This window comes from Bolinopsis microptera, chromosome 2 (assembly GCF_026151205.1).
Source record: "Bolinopsis microptera isolate Bmic1 chromosome 2, MBARI_Bmic_1.0, whole genome shotgun sequence".
Taxonomy (NCBI): domain Eukaryota; kingdom Metazoa; phylum Ctenophora; class Tentaculata; order Lobata; family Bolinopsidae; genus Bolinopsis; species Bolinopsis microptera.
This window is the reverse complement of record NC_087073.1, coordinates 20,213,130-20,235,489: the sequence shown is the minus strand read 5'-3', so window position 1 is coordinate 20,235,489 and position 22,360 is coordinate 20,213,130. Positions and strand designations below refer to the sequence as shown.

The following is a 22,360-nucleotide window of genomic DNA, read 5'->3' as shown; positions in this document are numbered from 1 at the left end:
TAAGAAATATTTGGGAGTTTATATTTTGGGAAAGGGAAGAAAAAACGATCGAGAAATCAGGACAACAAATTGTAGTGATCTTGGATAATTCGTATTACAAAATGTTACATCGATACAAAAATCTATTAGAAGCTTGTATATATGACGCAATCATAATACTTATTATATCAAGTTAACGATAAATCAAATATTAACCTTTACAAGCTTCTAGAGACTAAGAAAACCTCTCAAATTATATCAGTTAGAATATCAATAAGTTAAGGCAAAATACAAAAATAGAAATATTTCTATTGTATTAATTAGAATTATAAAAAATGTGTTAAAAACTTGTCACTTGAAACTTACCCCTCTGCTGTATCGCCACATTACAAATTGTGAAATAAACTATAACAAGAAGAACGAATAATTATAAAACTGGTCCAATTAAAAATTCTTATTTTTAACATCTCTCAAACACTTTGTAAAGATCGTGAAGGTCAGCGACCTGAAGGATAGCACCACTAGCTGTAACACTTTGATCGGGAACAAAGAAAGACTTGAGTTGAGGGAAAAGTATGTGCTCCACCGTAAACTTCCAATCAGGAATGTTCGGGTCGGACATTTTGTTCTGAGTTGACTGCGTAGCTGAGTTATCACTTTCTTGCTCAATCGGCCTCATAGCGTACAATTTAGCAATTTCCTGGGCTATAGTCTGAAAACACCCCTTCTCTGAGTCCCAGTCCACCTCAGTGGCTAGTCTCAACAGAAACATGGGAATCTGGTGAAGTAGAGGGTAGTACTGATCTACAAGCAGCGGTAAACCAGACAAGCTCCCCTCCTTAGTGACCATTATACTGAAGTAATCGTCCAGCATCTCCCTCCTGGACACAAGCAGGTCGGTGGCAAATGTAGCGAGCTCTTCCTTTGGACCATGATCCGGATTCCAGCTACTACTCTCATCATCCAAGGCTATCATTATCAGCTCATGCATCGGTGATGGTTCTGAGAAATCGAAAATGTCGAAGTTCTGAAAATCGAAGATTGCTTTCTGATAGAAGAGAGCTTCAGAAAGTTTGCCGATATCAAACAGGTAAAGTTTTGTCCTGACCTGAGCGAGGGCATACTGAGTATTGGCCACTCCAACAAACTTGTGCTCACGAAGAAGGTCAACTGCTCCCTCGTGTCTTGCTTTGCAGATCTCTTCTTGAAGTGCTAACACAGAGGTTAGATATATTGGGCGCCGGTGTGTGGGGTTGTTAACTGATTTTGGGGCTTCTTTTGGAATGAACTCCTCCACATTGATGGTGTCTATGTTCTCTTTGTTATCGCTGGATGTACTAGCACGGGATGAATTTGCAGTTCCGGGGTTGGGTAATTTCATTTTCTTACTGGAAGGACCAGGTTTTTCAGAGTCTAGTGTTGTGAACAAAGAGGTCGTAGGAGTTGTGTTTAGTTCGGATGTTTTCTCAGACATTATTTTGTTTGCTTGGTTAGCTATGAACAGATCGAGTTTGGTTTGATTACAATCTGTCCTGACCAGCTCATGGTCGTATACTCTTGTGTTTTCAGTTTCTTCTCGGACTTTCTTTGTTCCTTTCACTTCCTCGACAGCTGCTGCCATGTCAAAACCCGGTAATCTGAAATTAACATTGAAATAAAATACCATACATTCCCGTTGAATAAATTAGCTCGTATAGAAAATACGGTCTTAAAACCATAAAACTGGCAAAGTACATCAAAAAAATGTTAAAGTTATAATAGCGTCTTCTGCATTTTCCAACCCCAAACCTGGCTTGAGTGTAGTAGTTTCGAGAAGTAGAGCACTTGTACAGTGTCTGCTGAGCTTTTGCCTGGATACCAGCTATTATCTCGTCTTCGTGCAAAAAGTGTACTTCGTTTTTAGTTGGATGAACGTTTACATCTATATTCTGAGGATCTATCTCTATGCTAAGGTATACAAACGGGTAGCTGTTTTTAGGTAAGACAGAGGAGTAAACTGCCTCAAATGCTTTCTTTGCGGATGAAGATTCTACGAGTCTATTGTTGATGAACAAAAGGAATCTGAAGGATTTCCCGCTGTAATTTGCGTTGGTGAGGAGGCCTGATGATTTGAAAGCAAAGTTTTTATCGTCACAGGAGAATTCGATGAGCTCTTTTCCTAGAGCAGGTCCGTACAGATTGCTTATTGTATCAATTTTTGAGGCTTTTGATGTAGTGCGAATTTTCGGCATGTTATCTCCTAATGGGATTAGATAGATATGAAAAATTGTATTTGTTGCGAATTGCGATTTTAATTTTTGAATTTATCACTTATCGTATTAGTTTTATTTTTCGTGGAAAACTGAAAATAAATGGAATTTATTAATAAAACAAACAATTTGTCTTACAAACCAGATTTTTTAAGGGAGAAAGCAATGCCAGTATTATGAACAGCATAACAAGTTATAACGTGAGCCACCTTGTTGAACTCATCCCTTCCATTCATTGCTCTTTTTCTTGTTCCCATGTTGTAAAACAAATCCTCAGCTGTTATAGTTGTACCCGTATTACCTGCAGAATTCACTGTTAGCTGACTAAATGTACAAATCAGTAAGCAGTATAGTAAAGTTATATATTTAAACAGGAAATACAACAGATTGATTTAAAACTATCTGAACAATTTGAAAGACTACAACATGAGGTGGAAAGTGGAGAGTAACCTGCACATGGCTTTGGGTCAGCTGATGTCCCTGGTTTCTTTGGATGGAGTTTTCCATCTTTATAATGGGCAGCCCATGCACATTTGTCGTATACTGATGTGATTATGAATAATAATAAATAAATTCTAACATTTATTACACACTTCGACATTAAAGTATACCCAACAAAGATGTACATTTAAGTCATGTTCAAGCGAGAATGGGAAACAATAGTTATGAGTAATAAATCTATAATTTCCCATGAGGCTTTCAGACTGCTTATTATAATGGTTACGTATAATGGTTACGAGAAGTAATAATGTGCTTCGATTGTAATATGAACATTTCAGCAGCATGAAATTAAAACCTTCAAATTATAAAACTAACCAGTTTTGGTCTGAATAGTAACAAAGGAAACGTGGCTGATGGACGCAAGTGCCTCTCCTCTGAAGCCATGAGTATTGATAGATCTCAGATCCGAGAATGTTTTCAGCTTGCTTGTAGTGAACCTTTCACAAACAATAACCAGATCCTCTTTTCTGATACCATGACCTGGTGTAATCGAAATGTTATATAATACAGGGTAGCCCAGAATAAACTAAAAACAGTTCTATCTTCAGAGAACAGTTAACGACTCAATCTTTAAAAATATAACTGCTTTCTTTCATGTAATTCATTCCGTGTTTCTCTGTAATCATACTAAGATATGATCAGTTACCATTGCTATAGTAATTTTTAACAAAACATGTATATATCCATACCCTACAACAAATATAACGAACATGATGTATGTACCTGTGTCAGTTATTTGTAGCATTTTCAAACCACCGTCATCAACTGATACCGTAATCGAGTCAGATCCTATAACAATAAACAACTAACATTAGTTATTTCTGTACTGTAACCCTTTCTTTGGAAATACTAGTAGTGTTCTGATCGGACCATTGTGGTAATTACATATTCATCAATTAATGTGCTATATTTTCTTATGTAGAATTTACCTGCATCAATGCTGTTTTCAACCAATTCTTTGATGGCATTACAAGGTCGTTGTACAACTTCTCCAGCGGCTATTCTATTGATTACGACCTCGTCTAGTTTACATATCTTGCCTATTTCCAGAGCCATCAACTAAGAAGAAATGAGCCCTGGTTTCCTGACACATTGGGTACCTCTGAAAGTACCGGCACAGTGGTGGACCCCAATTTACCCACAGTTTGGGGAGAGGGGAATATTACGGTTAATCAGGGGTTTTATTTGTGAATGGGGGTTATGGGATCTAAATCAAGGGGGAGGAGGGTTAGATATAAAAATTAACGAATCTGACAAGCTTGCTTGACAGCAGGGTCCGACCCCGTTCACAGGCTATATTGGGAATCATCAGGTGATATCAAACTAAAAACGTAGTCGTTTTATACCGTCTATAGAAGTGTTACACAAGTTTACTGGGCACTGGCCAATGTCAAACAAGTAAATGAGTGATGTACAACTGTTTGGTTGTATATATCAAAAGTTTTACGTATGGATCACAGCAATTCGCTATAAATTTTATCAAAAGAAAAGTGTTCTCGGTTGGCCGTTTTTATCGAACCTAATGGTTGAAACAATTTCTATCAGTGTATCGTAGTCAACGACTTAAATGTTAAACAAATCAAAAGGAAAAATAACAGGACTCACATTAACGGATGATACTCTTAAAATATTTGTTCCAAATATTAGGACTGTCGACGAGTCCAACTCAGCGCGCGTCCTGGTTTGTAGGTTTACTACCTACCAGGACGCGCGCCGAGTTGGACTCTTCGACGGTCCTGTATTAAACAGGATTAAACAGGATTAAACATAAATTTGTCAGTGTGAGCCCTAACACTCACGTCTTGACTATACATCAATATAATAGAAATAAATAAATAAATAATGTGCAAGAGTGTTCTTAAAATAAAAATTTAAAAATCATAAAAATTTAACTTCGTCACATCTTTTGTTGAAAGAGAAACAAGTGCAAATAAAATAATTTAATTCCCATGAACATGTTCCAAAATGATATGATATGGTGATCGCGATATGAAATGAAATGAAGCTCGACTCGACCGTCACGTATCCGCAGAGGAGTTCTGTTGAGGTGTAGAGAAAAGACAATTTGTCTCGCTGTCTCTCTTATGAGGCTGGCATCTGTGAATAGCCCCTCTAAGTTAGCGAAAAGACAGGTTTTGGCTCTCTGACTAAAGCGGTGTCGGTAGTCTTCATACAGGAAGCAGGTCCGGAGGACGTGTACATCATCTTCGATGATGGGGTCGAAGAATGGCATTTCTGCGAAATTTTCGAGCATGTCCATGTCCTCTGTATATGGAACAGATATTTTACGAGTATCACCCGTTAAGTCCTGGTAGGTTATAAACCTTCAAGACTCACATGGTAATTGGGGTTGATGGGCACCGAAAAAGAACGGTAGTAAAACATAAAAGATAAGCTTATATATAAATTGTCGGGGGATAAAATAGTGCTCGATTCTTACGAAAACAAATCCAATTATGAGCGGCGCGCTATTTTCGAATATTTTGCTATTTAAGAATTGGAGGACTTCGCCGCTTCGACGCGCTGCGCAAATTATCATTTTTACTAAGTCGTTGCTTTGTTAATTCCCAGAGCAGAACAACGCTTTGAAAGGGTTGACATCGTCAATCAATTCAAAGATTGTTATAGAGCTTTTTTAATTGACGATACCGACCCTTCCAAATAGTTGCTTCGCAAAAAACTATTACTTGTAGCGAGATGCGTTACTGGGCCGCGCCGCGCACTCAATTATGCTTCTCGCATAGTTTTGGAGGACTTCGCCGCTTCGACGCGCCTCGCGAACTAGCATTCTTATTTCCATTCTTGCGAACTAGCATTTTTGCTTCCATTCTTCCTTCCATTGCATTTTTGCGATCCGTCGTCGATCGTTGCTTTGCTTCGTTGTCATACGTTGTATGACCCGCCGCGCACGAAGTGCGCGGCTCCCACTGTAGCGTCGAAGACGCTACTATAGTGAAACGACCGTGGGGGTCACCACGTGATACAATTGCTTCGCAGAGCATGCAACGATTTCGACGGATTGACATCGTCAATCAAGCATAGTTAAATTGGCGTCAGTTAAATTGGCGAAATTCGCTATACAGGCCCTCGCCGAGCTGCGAAGAATCGACATCGTCAATGAAACTATTACTGTTTTGCTGGATCCTTGTAGCGCGATGCACTACTGGGTCGCGCGCGCGCATCCAATAATGCTTCTCGCAACCACATATGCAGATCGGCGAGATGCGATCGGCGAGATGCGAAGGATTGACATCGTGAATCAAGCTGGATCCTAGTGTGTAGTGAAGAAAAACAAAAATGATCGTTTGCGCGGCGTTTTTTGATATGCACGTTTTCGCTTCGTCTGAATATACATAATTATTTTTATAATTTGGAAAGGTCGGTATCGTTTAAATATCTTGACAATATTTACAATTTAAAGTTTATGGTTTTAGGTTTAGGCGCGGCGCACCGCTTATATGTTATAGCTCAATCATCTTATATTTTCAGCGCTGTGTTGCTACACGCTGTATAACATGTGGACCCAGCGCGGTGCCGCGCCTTAGCAGCAAAAGAGTTATTTATTTTAAAATTTATTTTTGTATCTAGCAAAAATGATGTAATGTTTTTAATATGACGTAGAATTAAACATTAAAGCTATTTCCGTACAGCCTAAGTATGCTCGTTAGAAAAACTATCAACAATGAACATGCTAGCTTTCTTTATTTTTGTAAGTCGCGTCGGCTGACATTTTGGGTTGTATACTGGATGTAACAAGTTTATTATCGGATGTCTACTTATATTTATTATGATATTATTATTCATTGTAATGGCAATAAAATTTAAATTTTATTTTACTTAAAAATTTTATTTTACTTAATGCAATATTTGTATTTGAGGTTGTAATAAAAACTTCAATTATTATAACATAACACAAGTAATTAATCATAAATGTTAAAAATATTTAAATTTATAAAATTGTAACTACTTACAAAACATTTTTAATGAGTAAAAATGATGTATAAAACAGTCAACTTATTTTTGTTAGTTCGTTAACACACAATATTACTTGATTATGACAAATTCTTGTGTTATTAGGATCGGAGGAGTGTATTAAATGTTTAAAATGATAAGTTATGAATTAATGGTTGCGCGGCGCGCGCAGTTTGTGTTCACATTAGTAAAAATCGAGCGCCATCTTGTGATTTGACAAATTTGTATGACTTCATAAATGTTCTTGACATACGTTGCATGCCACATTTCGCGCGCGAAGCGCGCGCCGCCGGTGATACGTAACATGTATCAAAAATGTTCGTCGTTTCAGTTTAACTACCTTAGTGGTATAGTCGGTAATATTATGGGGGGTCTAATTTGGTCCTTTTTGGGCCAGAGAACCATATTTATAACAGTCCATATTTTTACCCCCCATTATTTAACCCCCTAGTCAAATTTTGTGTTCCTTTTGGTATATATAGTTTGTAAGTTATTTTAAAGATTTGTGTATATTCCAGTTGCTTTTAGAACAATTTTATCTCAGATAACGATGTTTAATAAAATGATGCAAAGAACTATTTCGAAGATCTAATCAACACCGACTTTTAATGTGTAGGAGTACAGCAACAAAATATATATATATACAAATTGAAATGGCAGGTATAATGAGGTTGTACGAGACTTCTCATAGAGGGGTCTCATGTTTATCCTCTTTCCTCTGTACCCACATAATAATAATAATAATAAATACAACTTTTATAAACCGCCTTATAGCTAAATCATATAACTCGATATAATTTAATCCTGGAGATAAACTCCAGTGCTTTCTAAAGCGGCTCTTACATTAACTGAGCTTAGTTTAATTGAAAATTAGACATGACAAGTTCATTTTACCTATGTAAATGCAAAATCAATCAAATGCTAGAGAAAAGAAGTATGTTTTAAGTTTGGTCTTGAAAGATGTAACTGACTCAGCTGATCTTATGTCGTATGGCAAGGAATTAAATACTTTAACTGCACAGTGACTAAAAGCTTTCTCTGTGTTTACATAGTTAGGAGAGGGCGGAAAACTAAGGTAAAAATAATCATTATCAAGACGTACATTTTTAAAACTTTGCTGCCTAGGAGATATCAACTCTTTTAAGTAAGGAGGAGCTATATTATTTAAACACTTGTAGGCAAGTAGGGCAATCTTAAAATCTATTCTAAATCTAACTGGTAGAAAATGAACTTTCTTAAGTAGTGGAGTAGTGTGTGCCTTTCTTCCTCTCCCGAAAATAAATCTTACAGCAGAATTTTGCACCTTCTGTAAACGACTTAAATCATAAGAGCTCAGTCCAAAATATACGCTATTGCAATAATCAATTCTAGAGAGTACTAGAGCATGAACAAGCTGAATCTTAAGGTTAAAAGACAGTTTTGATGCAATAAACCACAAATTTCTGATCTGAATATTACATGCTTGAACCACTGACGTAATCTGATCACTCATTGAAAGATAACTGTCCAAATACAGCCCAAGACTCTTCACAGTTCCACTAACAACATGTGGCTCTTGATCCTTAACAATCTGTAGAGAGGCTGGAATATTTTTTGAGTCAAATTTAGAGGATATAACGATGACTTCAGTCTTAGAAGAATTCAGTTGAAGGAAATTGTTTGTCATCCATTTCTTGATATCAGACATACAGTGTTCCATATTGTGCTCTAGCTGTGATGGGTCATCAGAATCAAGAGTGAAATACAGCTGGGTGTCATCAGCATACAAATGAATACAGCACCCATGCATACTTGCAATGTTCTCAAGATCTTTGGTGTACAATATGAATAGCAGGGGGCCAAGGATTGAACCTTGTGGCACACCTATCTCAAGAACAGTTGATGAGGAAGACGAATCCTTGACTTTGACACAAAATGAACGGTTAGCCAAGTAGGACCTGATCCATGTAAGAGCAATGCCTGTAATGCCATAAGCAGATCTTAGCTTCTTGATTAATCTTGGGTGATTGACAGTATCAAAGGCAGCACTCAAATCTAGAAGTAAAAGAACAACTTTAGTTTTCTTGTCAATAGTTATCAAGATGTCGTTATGGATTCTGGTTGTTGCAGTTTCACAGCTATGAAACTTCCTATAGCCGGACTGAACTTTAGAAAGCAAGTTGTTATCCTCAAGATAACTGGTGAGCTGTATAGATACACACTTCTCAATGATTTTTGACAAGAATGAGAGATTGCTAATAGGCCTATAGTTAGATAGTAATTCACCGTCAAGGCCACGTTTCTTCAAACTTGGACGAATGAGAGCCTCCTTAAGTTTTATAGGAAACTCACCTTTAACTAATGATTCATTGACTATAAATGAGATCAGAGGAAGGAGTTCTGGGAGACACTTGATGAGAATCTTTGTAGGTATGGGGTATTAAATATTGAGCCCTTTGGCTAGAGAATACTTTCTTGAATATTTTCGATAGTTTTTAATATTGGTAATGTTAATGAATTGTAATTGATTGATATGTAATATTTAGGCCCGTGGCCAGTTTTCAGGTATGGGGTCAAGATCACAGAATTTGTTAGACATATTCTTTATGATGCTTACTAGTTCCTCATCAGACACATGACGGAATTGTACTATCTTTGGGCTATTAGAAAGAGGAACAGATTCATCTGAGTTAGGAGAATCTTCAAGGGATTGTTGTTCTAAATAAATGTTGTTGTATATGTTGTCGACCTTTGATTTAAAGAACTGTGCAAAGTTGTTAGCACTCTCAAGATTTGAAGAGCAAGAAGGTGTAGTAGTACTAACTTTTTCTTTATTGAGCAACTTATTAACGATGGAATAAGTCTTTTTAGCATCACCTGCACTATCTTGTAACCTTGTTTTGTAGAAGTGATCTCTTGTGGATACAATGACTGAGGATGCTCTCTCTGATGCTTTCCTGTACAGTCGTTTATAATCTGGGCAATCATGATTCTTTTGATACAGTCTCTCAATCTTTCTTCTCATTGCTTTTGCTTGTTGACAGTGTGTAGACCACCATTCAGCGTTATGATCTTTTCTTGGGATGAAAGTTTTTTCTTTAGCATGCTTGTCCAAAATACTGCTCAACTCAGACTCATAGATATCAACTGCACTATCGAGGTCATTGAAGCAATCAGTGTCACATAGTTTTGACTTAAGAATGTCCTCAACAAAAGCATCTAGGTCTATGCAAGCAATGTTTCTGTAAGTAATTGGTTCTAGAGTGCCTATGGGTGCTGGAGATACATTGCAATTAAAAGCAACAAAGTAGTGGTCAGACGATGTGCCAGAATCAGTAATGACAGGATCTAGAACTTCAATGCAATCGTGAGTAAAAGAACCATCCCTGGTAATTACAAGATCTAATATGCCCCCATCTCTGTGTGTTGCAGCTGAAATTTGTTGCACCCACCCACAAGACTTAAGTAGTGAATTAAACCTTTGTGCAACTGAATCATTTTCGTCTTCAATGTGGATATTAAAATCACCCATGATCAAGGGCTTTCCAGGTTTGTCTACTAAATCAACCAAGAGTTGCTCAAAGTCAGTTAGAAATTGGGGGATGTTAGCACTCTGAGATGTGGAGGTGCCAGAACGGTAAATTGAAACAATTCGTAGTATATCTCCAGAAGATGATTTGAAGGTACATTCACAAGACTCAAAAGTTTTGAATCGCTTGCACTTCTGAGGAGTCACTTTAAGACTTTTCTTATATAGAACAGCAACACCTCCTCCCCGCCCAGCTCTTGGCTGGCTATGAATGGAATATCCAAGTTCTTTCATCTCAGAAAACTTAGCATTGTCATCTTTTCTCAGCCAAGTTTCTGTAGCACAGCAAATATCAGTATCAAAGTCTTCAAGCAATTGCATGACTCCAGCAGTTTTATTGCATATGGATCTGCAATTGAACAGGGCAAAGTTCATACTCTGACATTCTGACTTAGAGTTTGTAGCTAGTTTTTTGAAGTAAGGATGTTTTGTTTATACCGATTCAATGCCTGTTGCATGATGGGGCACTGCTCTGAGCTGGAATGGTGAGTGTTACAATGAGATGAGACTCTTGGATCTTTTGACAGACTGCAATTGCGACATCTATGTCTGCTAGGGTCTTCCTTGTAATGACAGTCTGATGTTCTATGCCTACCGCTGCAATACATACAAACCAGAGTTTCTTTCTCAGGACAATTTTGGGAAATATGGTGGAGCTTCTGACAATTATAGCACTGCTTGATGATGAATCTATCCTTTACAGGACAAGCACTATTCAGAATAAAGATTTTGCCGTCTCCTGTCAATAGGTTCCTAATCTGAGGAGAGACCTTGATCCCAGCAGTAGTGTACCTTAGTCCAACATTTATGTACACAATTTCAAAGAAATGCTCATTATCTAGCAAGTGTTTAAGTCCAGGATTTTTCAAGGGAATAATATCTAGAAGAGCTTTTTTAGTCTGTAACCGGAAATCTTCAGCGGGCAAACCAGAGCGTTCAATGGTTTCGAATATCTGACTGGGAATATTAGACACAGTGACTTTAGGGAGAGCTTTCTGGGAAAGAGTGATGTGAAAACCAAGTAATTTAATGACATCAGAGTTTTCAATAAGACTTTTAGCCTTCAGCCTATCAGATGAAGATGGAAAAACTAGCGTTATCTTCTTGTGTGAATCTAGTAGGCTAGTTTTCATAGCAATCAATCGTGTGTCATAGAGCAACTCAGATAGAACATCTGGAGCAGATGAAATATCAGCAGAAGGAAAGGGACTATCTAGCACCAATATCTCTTTACTTTCCTTGCCAATTTGATTTATGTTAGCGGACACTTTTCTTGGCTGAGGAGAACTAGCACCACCTACAAGAGCTGCAGAAAAATTGCTGTAAGAGGACAGTGCACCTGGAGACCGGGATTGCAAGTTTTCTTTGTTAACATTAGAAACTTGCTCTTCCTGCAAATGTTCTGGAGCACATAGAGCAAGCTTGTCGACAATAATGCTATGCATTTCCTCACGAAATGATTCCAGAAGGGCAGAGTTGTTTGCCCTCATCAGATGCTCAACTTTGGAGAGAATATCAGGAGCTTCATCATCACCATTATCATGACTCATCACAGGGTTGGACTTAGGAGCATCTGCCACAGATGGTACAGGTGGACCAGGTGGAGAAACGTTTTTGGAAGAACGGGTGTCATCTACCAGTGAAATGCAATCTTCACATACGAATAGAAAATAACCCCAACGAGCTTGATCTGCAATCACAGGTCTCACCTTAGCACGGAAGGTATTTGTACAAATGGAGTCAGGAAATTGAACACCGTTTTTTTTGCGACAAGCGGAGTGAAACATCCCATCACAGACATTACAGATAATCGATTCATTCACAGTGTCATTACTCCCACACTGTTTACACGAGCCGTCTTCAAATACAGGAAGTATAACAGAGTTCTTCTTTGGCTTTAGAGTCTTCTTGAGCTTCTTACTGGCCAGGGCCTCGTGCCCCTTTTGGCCCGCCATTGACATTGCTTCCTGAAACTCAAATTATTTGTTATATAGTAGTGTTGAAAGTATTAAAAGCAATAAGTGTTGTTCTAAGCATTGCAAATTATATCCTCGTTCTTACATGCCTTACCACATCACAATACCTCTCCTTCCTCTTTCTGGCTATGAGGTCCGCTAGTCTGTTGAAAAATTGCTTACACTCTTTCGACATACCTCCAGATATGAGAAATACTGCCGGGTGAAGGTTGCCTTCTCCACATTCATCACTCTCTCTCTTTCTCTAAGTACTCATGTACCTTCTATCTCGCTCCTAAGTTTGATGTAGTTTTGTAACGCGTTGATTATTGAGCTCATCTCTTATCGCTACGATTTAACGACGACTTAGCTGCTAGTTTTTGTCTGGTGCTATACAATTCTGAGTACATTATGGAAAATGTAGACTTTGACTCTACAATGTGGTCATGTAAATATTTTTTTTCAAATTGTTGCTATAATTGATTTAAATAAAAATTTGTTGTTTTCTTGAAAATTTGTTGTTTTCTTGATTTGGACATGTTTGCTGATGCTGCTTATGATCTTGGTTGTTGGGTTGAGGAAGTGATGAAGACAATAGACTGTGATGAAGATAGTCATATTACATTAGACAAGTTCAAGGATGTTTTAGTAATAATAATAATTCTATACTGTTACATAATTTAAAAATTATGGCCCCTTATTGTGGGCAGAGTATGTGTCTTTATTTAAGTGTCCTGATTTAAAAATCATCTGAGTGACTGCATTGAAATAATTTAAGGAGAGTACCATAAAAACGTTAAAACAAAAGGAGTAACAACTAGAACATACTTATATTAATATCAACATTAGAACAAAATACAGTCACCTAATTCTCTTCTCCTACGGTTGAGTATAGAGGAACCATCTTTGGCGTGTATTAGGGACTTAGACCATTACAAATACCCTGCTGTAAGTTTGCAAGGTATGTGGACTAAGTGGGTCGAGAGTACTCGACTTGGAAGTGGGTGTTGAGAATTCTCAACTTAACTAGAAGATAATGATGTCCAGAAGATGAGGCAGTAGATGGAGTAGTAAAGGAGTAGTAGAGGCTGAAGGGGGAGTGATGTCATAAGGAGATGTAGGACATAAAGGGGGATGGAGGTGAAGGAGCACTAATAAGTATAAGTATCAATTCTATGATAGTTCATCGATGGCGATCTGTGCTAAAGATCGGAAGGCAGTGATGCTGCCATCACTACCATCTCTTAAGATAGACCAGCATGGTTGGTCACTAGTGGAGTGCTCTTGAATGGTTTCTCTGTAGGAACAGCGGTACAGTGGACAAGAGAAGATTCGATGGTAATTGTTGTCCAACATCTGACAATTCGGACACTGAGGGTCGCAGTTGTTGGCAACCCTTGCCTTGAACGCTGTGAAGGTGATGTCATGGCCATGCAAGAGAGACATTACTTTAGTGTCTGTGCTCCTGCTTGAGTAGCGAGGAAACAACTTTTTGCTCCTCTCATCGATGTTATCCAGTATCTCACCCGGATTTATTCTAGGGTTCAGTAGGAGATGTTTATTCCAAGTGAAGTCCATAAAGCACCTTTTTGACGCGTTTCAGGGTATTGTTGGATATAAGGAAGTCTTTCTAAAAGCGACAACAAAACTGGAGGAAATAAAAAGTGACATGATTAATGCTCAGAACATAGGTGCAGATTTCGTTTTGAGGTGAACTTTTAAGTTCCCGAGAAATTTTCTTAAGTTTGCTTTTTTTTCCTCCTCGTGCACATTCGTAACCTACAGGCCAGGTAAACCTAAACTACATATTGACCGTTATGTACGTCGGTATCTGTTGAGGAGCCAAATCATCTGAAAAGCCCTAAACCTATATTTTGCTCAGGCACGTAGCCAGGATTTTTCTTTGGGGGGGGGGGGGGGGGGGCTGTCGGCTAGCGAAGCTGCAAGCTGTGGCAGGGGTCTGGGGGTGCGGCCCCCAGCGGGGTCCAGGTAAGGGGTGGACCCCATTGGCGGGGGCTAGGGGGGCGCAGCCCCCCGGAAAAATTTTGCGAAATAGGGTGTTTTAGGCTAAATTGAAAGTTTAATGAATTTACAAAAATGTATGGTTTGGCATAGTCATTGCCTACAATCCTGACCTGAGTAATTTACCCCTTTGAGACTTTATTTTGGGTTGAAAATTGAGTTTATCGAGAGGAAGTGAAATATCTCTGGTTCAAATTTGGATTTGAAGCCATGTTTAATTTTTTCTGTTGAGGTCAATTTTTTGCGCAGAAAGCTTTCGATTTTAGGGGAAAAAATTTATGTTTGCTTTTAATTTTTATGGTGCCGACGGCACCTGAAATCGACGAAATCTGCAGGGGTGGCTCAGAAATCAGTTATTCAGTTGCAAGGGAAACTCTTGGACATTAAGACTAAAAAGTAGTTCTCACAGTATTTAGTTAAGTTAAAAATTTCGTCACTCACCTTCCAGTCAAGTAATCTCAATCCAATTATTCCACATGCCATGGCCATGCAAATGTACAGCACGGTATTCATATAGGTCTTAGCTCTCGCTGAAGATAAAACAATTTAAGTCAAGATTGCTTGTGGGCTCAAGATCTGTTTAGGTGGCTGCATTTTGTTCCATTTGATATTTTTGCCCACGTATTTATTTCTATTGTCTCTATTATCGTTTAAAGACTGTTGTTAGTGATTTCCTTAAATTATTATAATGCAGTCCCAGTTCCTCAGATAAATTGTATACCAGGACTCTACAACGAGAAGCATCTCCATTGTGATTGCCAGGACACATATTTTGCCCACACCAAGGGGCCTTAATTGTTTCAATTATGTAACTGTATGGATTTATTATGTAGGGTCTCGATTAGAGGTCTCAACTGCCTAGGCATCAAACCTTGCCATTCAGTAACTTCAAAGGAAGTTCATCTCAAGTATGGTGCAGAAATTCTTGCTGTGGAATTTAAGACATCCACTGGAATTAAGTTTGTTGTATGCACATGTTATCGTGTTGGTACACTGGGCTCCGCAAATCATGAAAAAATTGTTGAGTCTTTGAAAACTCTTCTCAGAAGAAGAGGACTGAGTAAAGTCTTCATACTAGGAGATTTTAACCTGACCGGAGTTTCCTGGTCTACCCTGGCCAGCTCCTGTCCTATTGAGCAATCTTTTGTTGAATCTTTTGTTGATCTAGGCCTTCAACAATGTGTGTTAACACCTACCCACTGCAAAGGCAAAACACTTGACCTATTGCTCACAAACTCTGTGTCAAATATTAATGACCTAATGGTAGGTGAGAGAGATAGTGCTTGCAAGTCTGACCACTTCCCCATCAATTTTAAGATCAACGTTAAAGTTGGTAGGAAGAAGCCAGTCAGGCGTATGTGCTATAACTTTAAGACTGTGAACTGGGAGAGGCTAAACCATGAACTCCGACACACGAATTGGGATGCATTGCTCAATGGCACAGAACCTGAAATTGGATGGAAAAAATTTAAGGACAAACTTTTTAATGTCACAGATAAATTTGTTAAAAAATGCTCTGTCAAGACTGATGGCCAAGATCCATGGTTTGACTCGGAGTGTTATGATGCATGGCGTAAGAAAGTGAGATTACATAAAGAAAGGCATAAAAGTGATAGAGCTGAAATTGCATTCTCCCTTGCTAGGAAAAATTTCAAAAATGTGGTTGCTCAAAAAATGAGGGAAACATTAAATGAATCTGATGATAGTGCTTTAATAACAAAAAAATTTTGGTCCTATGTCAAATCGAAGACAGCTAGTCAGCGGATCCCTGAGTTTGTAAGCCACAAAGGCACTGTCCGCAACTGCCCTGAAGACCAGGCCAACCTATTTAATGACTTTTTCTTCGAGCAGTTCTCTGAGGCATCAACTTATGACATAGATATAGATTACTCTAATGATTGGCGCTTTGATATTGAATTTGACCACAGAAGGGTTCGCAAAATCCTTTCCAATATTAATGCTAATAAAGCTTATGGACCTGATGGTATCCATGGGAAACTTTTGAAAAACTGTGCGGTTGGGCTCGCATACCCTATATCAATACTTTTTCATTCATGCTACAACATTGGGACACTACCAAGGGAGTGGAAACTGGGGCACATTGTACCAATATTCAAGAAAGGGGATAAACATGAGGTTTCAAATTATAGGCCAATTTCTCTTACATGCTTAATCACAAAAGTTCTTGAACGCATAATAAGAGATGAGTTATTGGCACTTACTAATGGCATGATCAATGACAAACAGCATGGTTTCCGAGCTGAGAGATCTTGTGCAACTAATCTTGTAGGACTGTGCGACAGCCTAGCGCTCTCACTGAATGAAAATATGAGAACAGATGTAGTCTACTTTGATTTTGCCAAAGCATTTGACTCGGTTAACCATGATCTTATATTATTTAAGCTAAAGAGCAAATTTGGTATTGATGGGAGGCTACTGAAATTCATCACTGATTATCTAAGAGACAGGCAACAACAGGTCTTGATGAGTGGCAAGTTTTCTTCTATGAGAAACGCCCAGTCTGGTGTACCTCAAGGGTCAATTTTGGGACCATTGCTGTTCATTATGTTCATTGATGATATATCAGTGGGGATTTCACCAGGCACACAACTGTCACTGTATGCCGATGATACTAAAATTTGGCGTAAGATTGTTTCGGAGTCTGATATCCTGCGACTGCAGAAGGACATTGATTATCTCCATGACTGGTCACTTTCTAATAAAATGAGATTTCATCCCGACAAATGTAAGGTCCTCACCGTCGCAGGAAGGATATCCGAAACAGTTTCCCTCCTTAGTGTCCTACCACTCTTTAACTTTGTATACTCCATGGGAAGAATCACACTTGACTATGTTGATCATGAAAAGGATCTGGGTGTAATTGTGACATCAAATCTCGATTGGAAAGATCAGTGCTCCAAAGTCCTTTCTAAGGCAAACCAAAAATTAGGCATGGCGAGAAGAAATTGTTATTTTGTCCAAGACGTAAATCGTCGTAGAGTACTGTATCTCACTTTAGTGAGGAGCCTATTTGAGCATTGCTCGGTTATATGGAGACCAGTCACAAAATCCCAGATAAGCAAGCTGGAGGGCCTCCAAAAGCGTGCTATTAAGTGGATTCTTCACGAGGAGTATATGAGTTATCCACCATCCACATACATTCAAAAATGCAGACAGCTGAAGATTATGCCGATTGAAGACCGCTTTGACTTCTTGGATCTCATCTTCTTCTTTAAAATTGTGAAGCAACATATACCTGTCACTTTACCCTCATATTTGCAACCATTTCAAGGCCACTCAAGGCTCAGAAATAGTCACATGGACTCTCTATGTTTTGTAAGCTCTATCTCACCTCGAGCAAGCTCCAACGCTTTTGCCAAGAATTTCTTCTATAGGACCCACACTAAGTGGAATCACATTCCTCTAGATATCCGTGAGATAGAGAGTATCACTGATTTTAAAAGTAAACTTTCCACTTACATGTGGGGGAAAATTATCCCGGTGGATTCGGACTCTGAACTTGACTATTCAATAGAAACAAATCCGTAAAATAGTTTATTCAAGATTATCTATTCTTGCTGTCTGCATTCACATATTTCTCAATTTCATCTCACAGCACAATATTTTATGAATTGATTGAATGGGTGTGTGATTTTGTTTAAAGTAACTTATTACAATTTTATAAGGGCCCATGCTTGTGCAGGAGCTGCATTTGCACTCAATATCTGTGTTTTGGTGACCCTCAGGTCCTTTGGTTACATACATTTTGTCCGAGACAATTTCAACTTTGACAATCCATGCTTAGAGGACAATATTATATTTAACTAATTCATTGTGTAAACTTGTATGTAATTGACTGATTTGAAAGATTTCAATAAAAAAAATCGTCTGGTCTGGAGTCAGCTAACCTTAGGGACCAACAAGAAGTAGAAACGGAACATATCTACAAGAGTAGAAGAAATGTATAATTAATTTGAATTTTTGTCCCTACTCTTGCCGAAGGCAAAAAGATCGTAGGGAATAGGTAATCGGGTTTGGATATATGAGGTGGCCCGATGGACCTGCGGTGATGACAAAAGTCTGCTCCTTCGCAATATAGACCACTCCCCTATAATTATGTGTATAGAAGGCGTATGTTATGCTGCGCGCGACGCTAGCCATGTGTTAATTAATTACAGTGAAATTCCTCCTTCGCAAAGTTATTTTCCGCAATTTTCTGGATCCATTTATTGTTGATGCACGGCGCTACGTTCGTCAAATAAATCGTCAATTTTTACCATGCACGAATCCCACTCATTTATAAATAACATAGTATGTAAATATGTTGCACTTTTTTCCAGTCACACCTTTCACTCAAAAGAATTAAAGGTATACAAGTACATCGTAGGGAAAATTGATCTTGCGTGGTTTAACCGCGGCAAAATTCTTGTTAAATTAGAATATCTGACCTATCTAATTAAAAATGCTAAATACAGTAGAACTACAATTTACTGCGGACTTAGTATAGGAGGAAAGCAAAAACCTGCAGTAAATCGGGGTTTTGGTTTTTTGGGTCGGAGATTGGTCTAAAATGGATGGATACTGGATAAGGCCTCAATTGTATGGATTTAATATTTTTGTTAATCGCTTGTAAGTACGTAAGAATTTAATGATAACAAACTTTAAGAAATGAATCTAAATTCTTGCTGCCTTTGCATTATATGGTACATCATATTATTAGAACATGTGAATATCACTCGTTCTTAAAATTGTATCAGTAAATTCAGATCGGATCACATACAATTACTCCTGTAGTGCAGATCCATCCTTCTCAACCAAGCTTTTTCTCATCTATATTTTCATTTCAGAACATTTTTCTAACCACAAATTCTCGGGCAGGATGTGTACTGTTTAGGGAGACTGAAGATAGAAGATAGAAGATGGACTCAGTGTTTATGTTTGATCCCTTGTTGGAACCTTCCAATCAAGAAGAGGAATCAGATGATGACTATGATTTTATTCCGGTAAGAAACTGTAAACAGATGGGTGTACGTTTGAACCTTTTGAACCTATCTTCATTTTTCATGTCATCAATTTCTAGATGCCAAGTTGTAAAACACGATATTAACAGAAGAAACTTTCGTCTTTCTATTTTACATATTGATTTATCTATGATACTAAAAATTTGTTACCATTGTTATTATTTTCAGGATGTGAAACATTTAATGACAGATAATTATCACGGTCATGGTGAATTTAGGTTTGTTAACGCAATTATTATTATCAATTTCAAATTTAGAGCTAGTGCACTTTCCACTCTGAACGTAACTACTCAGTAGCAACATTGATAATCTGAAATATTTGGGTAATTAGTTGGGGGGGTCCAACCCGATGTCCGATATGAGGGTTGATGAGGCCAAAATCGGGATCGGAATGATCGGAATTGATCGGGTTGGACCCCCCCCCCCCCCCATTAGTTTAAAATAGGGGTTGAACTGAATAACTTTAATCGATTTTTATGTTGACATATTTTCAGTGACCAAGGCTTATCGGAAAGTATTCCTATTAACGAACTTACAGTAAACCCCACTGGTGAAAAGATAAATCCACAGTGTTTCAGTATTCTTAAGGTTCTTGGAAAGGGTGGCTATGGCAAGGTAAGATTCTGTAACAATTATTATTCAAATATTCATACACTGTACTACTGTACTAGCCATATGGTCTCATGGTATTATTATCTTTTATTCAACCCTCTTGAAAAGAAATATTGCTTACATTTTATAAGTTATGCATGGCATTTGTATATAAATTACAATGAAAACCATTAATCATGATGATATGAACTGCACTGTAAACAAAAAGCTTAAGTCCTGCCTCATATCCGAGCATTATTTCTTGCATCACACAGTGATATCCTACAACTGTCTTCAGATCTGTATCTATCAGTAACACCTTGTCCCGGTTAACCACACCTCTTTGTCACAGCTCACAGATATCGGCTAGATGTTCAGCTAATTATCTGCTAATTGAGATTTAATTACCCGCTGACAGGTCAAGTCGTTAAATGTAGCTCTGTTTAACTAGGTGTGATAGTTGTCATTAGCCCTCTTTGTAATATAATAACGTTAGTAAACAAGTTTTACTAGCAGTACATAGGTAACAGGGGCTGTATATGTTCCTATCTTATTACACTGATAGGTTATTATGTGCATCTAATCTTAATCGTGGATATAATGCTAAATGAGGTATAATGTCCTAATATTAAATTCCATTATAATCAAGAAATGTACATTATCCTGTCAAATTAGATTCCTTGGTTATCATCTTATCACACATTACTGCGCGAGGGACAAAGCATTTTTTTAAATTTTTTTTTTATCCCGGTAATTTATTGGCTTCATTCTATTGTCTACATATCTGGTTTAGACAGGTAAAAAAGGTTGCCAGACTTATTTATTACATACCGTTTTATATAAAATGACAGTTGAAATAAACAATAATAATAAATTAGACAGGTTATAAAGGCAGGGTAAAGGACGAAAGACTGCGATGGACAGAATAATGATATAGACTTAAGACTAAAACAAATTCCTTGTTAACAACTTAGCCTTAATTTCGATGTAGGTTAATAATAACTCAGGCTTAAATGTAGGTTTTCAGGAGGTACCTTGAATTTTAATAGATATATTGAACTGTTACAATTAGTACGTGTTTTCGGAGGATTTTAAGCGAAATTCAGCTGAGAGAACCGGATGCCTCTTGATAATTCTGGTTATTTACTTGCCTGATAACATACATTTCTGATTTCATCGGACTCAAAAACATTCTGGTTGAAGTTCAAACTTTCAAAATCCTGATAAGATATACTTCATCAGAAATGGTACTTTCAATAGCACTGATAACACTTTAAAACGATTTTATCGTAGTATGCTGAAAAGAATGGATTCACCTTACAGTTAAAATATATACTTTTTAACACAATTCAGTGTGACAATATAAGACGATATTATGATACACATTACACATGACAAGAATTTGTAATTCCCGCAATCGGACGGCGAATGAGTCGTAAAAACATCTTAACCTACTCAATTAGCTCAACCCCACATCCAGAAAGTTTTATATTTCCTCCCAGATGCGTTTTTTCTAAATTCTGTGGCCCGCTTGCTTCGCTCGCAAGTTTGCCTTTTTTTCTGTGGCCTGCTCGTTCCGCAAATTTTTACATTTTAACACTGGACCAATTCACGAGCAGGGACGTAGTCAGGTTTTTTCTTTGGGGGGGGGGGGGGGGGGGGGGGGGGGGCTGTTGGCAAGCGAAGCGAGTCGACTCGTCCAAGTCAGCTGCGAAGCGAGCAAGCTGTGGCAGGGGTCTGGGGGCGCAGCCCTTAGCGGGGTCCAGGGGCGGAGCCCCTTGGCGGGGGCTAGGGGGGCGCAGCCCCCCGGAAATTTTTTGCGAAACAGGGTGTTTTAGACGACATTTGGTATTAAAGAAATTTGTAGGACAGCAATAAACTGGGATTGAAAAGAATCAAGTACTCACGTAAATTTGGTAACTTCACAACAGCAATCTGCATTCTCCAATCAGAATATTTCACTGTGTTCCAAAACTGACAGGATGTTCCTCTTTGATTTTTATACAATCGAAAATTTCCTCAATTAATTTGTCTTTATTCCAAAAAAATATTTTGAAATTTAGGAGTAATATATAACTTCTCAAAAATTTCCTCTTTTTCTCAAAAATTTCCTCTATTTCCTCTTATTTCCTCCCAGGCTGCCTGGCAAGTTGGCGTGTTTCTGGATGTGGGAGCTCAACTGCCCTTTTTTCGAAATTAAAATCCCTGGTCTATCATGAAATCTACTAGACTTAGGGTTGCGTTGGTTATAATTTATATTGGCCTAGTTAACAGTTTTAAAGTATTTTATTTCATCATTACTGCTCTATGATCCTGTTTAATGATAATATCCCTGACCGAAACACATACCGAGAAAAACAAGGAATATTTTCGTGACAAATAAGACAGATTTTATACTTCCTCCAAGTTTGGTATTGTGAGACCACTGGAGATATAGAGTAATATGCCAAATTGAATAATATAGCGGGTCTCGTACTAAAAATTGAAAATTTACCACACATA

General features: G+C 38.0%; 2 protein-coding genes across 2 annotated transcripts in view; one reads left to right on the top strand and one right to left on the bottom strand.

Moving 5' to 3' along the window:
- The window catches only part of LOC134811686 (ribosomal protein S6 kinase beta-1-like), a 97,039-nt gene that overhangs the window by 67,628 nt on the left and 7,051 nt on the right, over positions 1 to 22,360 (top strand). The window contains 3 exon segments of the mRNA XM_063818709.1: positions 19,123 to 19,249; positions 19,436 to 19,485; positions 19,762 to 19,882. Coding sequence (XP_063674779.1) covers positions 19,166 to 19,249; positions 19,436 to 19,485; positions 19,762 to 19,882 — 255 coding nt within the window. The 5' untranslated portion in view covers positions 19,123 to 19,165.
- LOC134826460 (DNA mismatch repair protein Mlh1-like) lies at positions 58 to 3,785 on the bottom strand. Its single transcript, XM_063838842.1, has 7 exons — positions 3,659 to 3,785; positions 3,453 to 3,518; positions 3,045 to 3,209; positions 2,679 to 2,771; positions 2,371 to 2,529; positions 1,768 to 2,218; positions 58 to 1,616 (listed from the first exon to the last, which is right to left on the bottom strand). The coding sequence occupies exons 1-7, from the start codon at positions 3,783 to 3,785 to the stop codon at positions 440 to 442; spliced, it is 2,238 nt and encodes a 745-aa protein (XP_063694912.1). The 3' UTR covers positions 58 to 439.

Bases quoted from the DNA above. Each gene is read 5' to 3' on its own strand.
- LOC134826460 (XM_063838842.1), bottom strand. From the start codon at position 3,785: ATGGCTCTGGAAATAGGCAAGATATGTAAACTAGACGAGGTCGTAATC. The intron at 2,219-2,370 runs GTTTGTAAGACA...TAATCCCATTAG, and splicing joins TTTCTCCCTTAAAAAATCTG to GAGATAACATGCCGAAAATT. The intron at 1,617-1,767 runs GTTTGGGGTTGG...TGTTAATTTCAG, and splicing joins AACTACTACACTCAAGCCAG to ATTACCGGGTTTTGACATGG.